This window comes from Fonticula alba (genome assembly GCF_000388065.1).
Source record: "Fonticula alba strain ATCC 38817 unplaced genomic scaffold supercont2.14, whole genome shotgun sequence".
NCBI lineage: Eukaryota > Rotosphaerida > Fonticulaceae > Fonticula > Fonticula alba.
This window is the reverse complement of record NW_009242984.1, coordinates 220,209-222,295: the sequence shown is the minus strand read 5'-3', so window position 1 is coordinate 222,295 and position 2,087 is coordinate 220,209. Positions and strand designations below refer to the sequence as shown.

The window sequence follows — 2,087 nt, the reverse complement described above, 5'->3', positions numbered from 1 at the left end:
GGGGGGGGGGGGGGGGAGGAGGAGAGGGAGGTGTGCCTGGGTGCCTTGTGCCGAGGTCCGCCCCCGCCCCCTCGCCCCGAATGTGATGGGGGAGAGGAGGAGGAGGACAAAGGGAGGGGTGCGCGCACGCACGCACGCACGCACGCACGCACGCACGCACGCACAGACCCATCCACACGCTCAGAACTGAAGGTCGGAGGCCAGCAGATCCAGCTCGGCCAGACTGGCCTCCAGGTCGAAAACCGCCGGCGAGATGCTGCCAGTGCCGCTGCCGCCAGCGCCGCTGCCATACGTAGACCCGGTGCCGGTGAAGGGGTTGCTACTGTTGCCGGACCCGCCGGCGTGGTGGAAGGGCGAGGAGGAGGGGGGCGGGGCGAAGGCCGACGCGCCCGGCGGCGGGGGGGGGGCGAACCCGCCGCCGCCACTGCCGGCCGGCGGCTGTGTGAACGGGTTGCTCGCGGCCCCGCCGCCGGCGGCCGTGGTGGTGGCCACCACCATCGCCGGCGGGGCGGTGAACCCACGCGGCGGCTTGGCCGGCGCCGGGGGCATCGGCGACGAGGGCGACATGGAGTACCCCCCCGCCGCCGCCGGGGGGGGGCTGCTCGGGGCCGAGGACGAGGAAGAAGACGAGGAGGCATAGAAGTTCATGGTGCTGACGGAGGAGGAGGAGAAAAGGGGCTTCGGCGAGGCGGTCCCCCCGGTGGCCATGAGCCGGGCCGCTGGCGAGGCGGCCACCGGCGGCGGCGGCAGGCTCGAGCTGGGCAGGAAGTCCTCGTCGTCCTCCTCGGCATCATCATGGTGGTGGTGGTGGTGGTGGTGGTGGTGGTGGTGGTGGTAATGGCGGTGAGTGCCATCCCCATCGTCATAGTCATCCTCATCGTGGGCCCCCCCCCCGTCGTGATGGTCGGCGAAGGGGTCATCCTGGGCCCCGGCGCTCAAAAGACCAACCCCATCGTCGCCGGTGGCCGCCACCGCCATCGAGGAGGAGGAGGGCGGCTGCGAGGTGGGCATGGTGAAGTGCGACGAGGAGAAAAGCGACCCGGTGGAGGCCGAGGAGAAGAGCGGCCGCTGGGCCGCCCCGGCCCCCGCGCCGCTGGCCGAGGAGAAGGAGGCCGAGGAGCCCCCGGCGTCGGCGGTGTGGCGCGAGGCCAGCGACGTGCTGGAGGAGGAGGAAAGCGCCCGGTGGGGGTTTGCCCCGGCGGCCGTCGGCGAGGCCACCGAGCTGCCGGCCGAACGCGGAGCCCCGGCCGCCAGCGAGGACGACGAGGAGGAGACCATCAGGGCGGCGGCCGGCGACCGGCTGGTCACGGCCGGCGGCGGGCCGCCCACCAGCAGGTCATCCAAGTCGTCATCCAGGTAGCCCAGGTCCCCGAGGGAATCCAGCAGGCGGCTGCCACGGGCCCCGCCGCCATCGCCGGGCCCTGCGGCCGCCTGCGTCGACACCATCGGCCGGGGGCCGGCCGCGCTGGCCCCCTGGTGCGGGGGGTAATGGCCGCCGCCGGCGGCGGTGGCGAGGCCGCCATCCGGGGAGGAGGAGGAGGAGGAGGAGGAGGAGGAGGCGACGGCCGGCGGGTGGTAGAAGCCGCCGGCCGAGGGGGCGTAGGCCGGCGACAGGGGGGCCGGCGACCCGGCGTCCGACAGGTCCGACACCGGGGTCATGAGCTGGCCGTCGGAGGAGGAGGAGATGGCCGAGAGCGAAGCCGAGGAGGCAGACGCCCCGGGGCCGGGGCCGCCGGCGGGGGCGGCCGCCCGGCTGCCGGCGGCCGCCGCCGCCGCCGCCGCCGCGCGGACCTCCTCCATCGGCTGGAACCAGGGGAAGACGGTGCCATGCTCGACGATCATGGTTTGCAGGATGGGAGCCGGCACGTCGGCGCACTGGGAGAAAATGAGCACCAGGTTGGACACATGCATGAGGTTTTGCTCGGAATGCGAGGCCACCTGCGACAGGTGGAAGGTCAAGTTCGAGAGAAGCACCAAGTTCGGCTCCGGCAGGTTGTTCATGATGAAGTACAGCTGCGAGGCGCGAGACTCCGGGTCGCCGGCGATGACTGCGCGTGGGCGCGGGGAGGGGTGCGGGGGGCGCGGGG

General features: G+C 73.8%; 1 protein-coding gene across 1 annotated transcript; it reads right to left on the bottom strand.

Annotated features, from left to right (window-relative positions):
• Positions 1-180: 180 nt before the first annotated feature.
• On the bottom strand, positions 181-2,001 carry H696_05806 (hypothetical protein; the record flags this gene model as incomplete). Its single annotated transcript, XM_009499606.1, has 1 exon — positions 181-2,001. The coding sequence occupies one exon, from the start codon at positions 1,999-2,001 to the stop codon at positions 181-183; it is 1,821 nt and encodes a 606-aa protein (XP_009497881.1).
• Between the last annotated feature and the right edge of the window lie 86 nt (positions 2,002-2,087).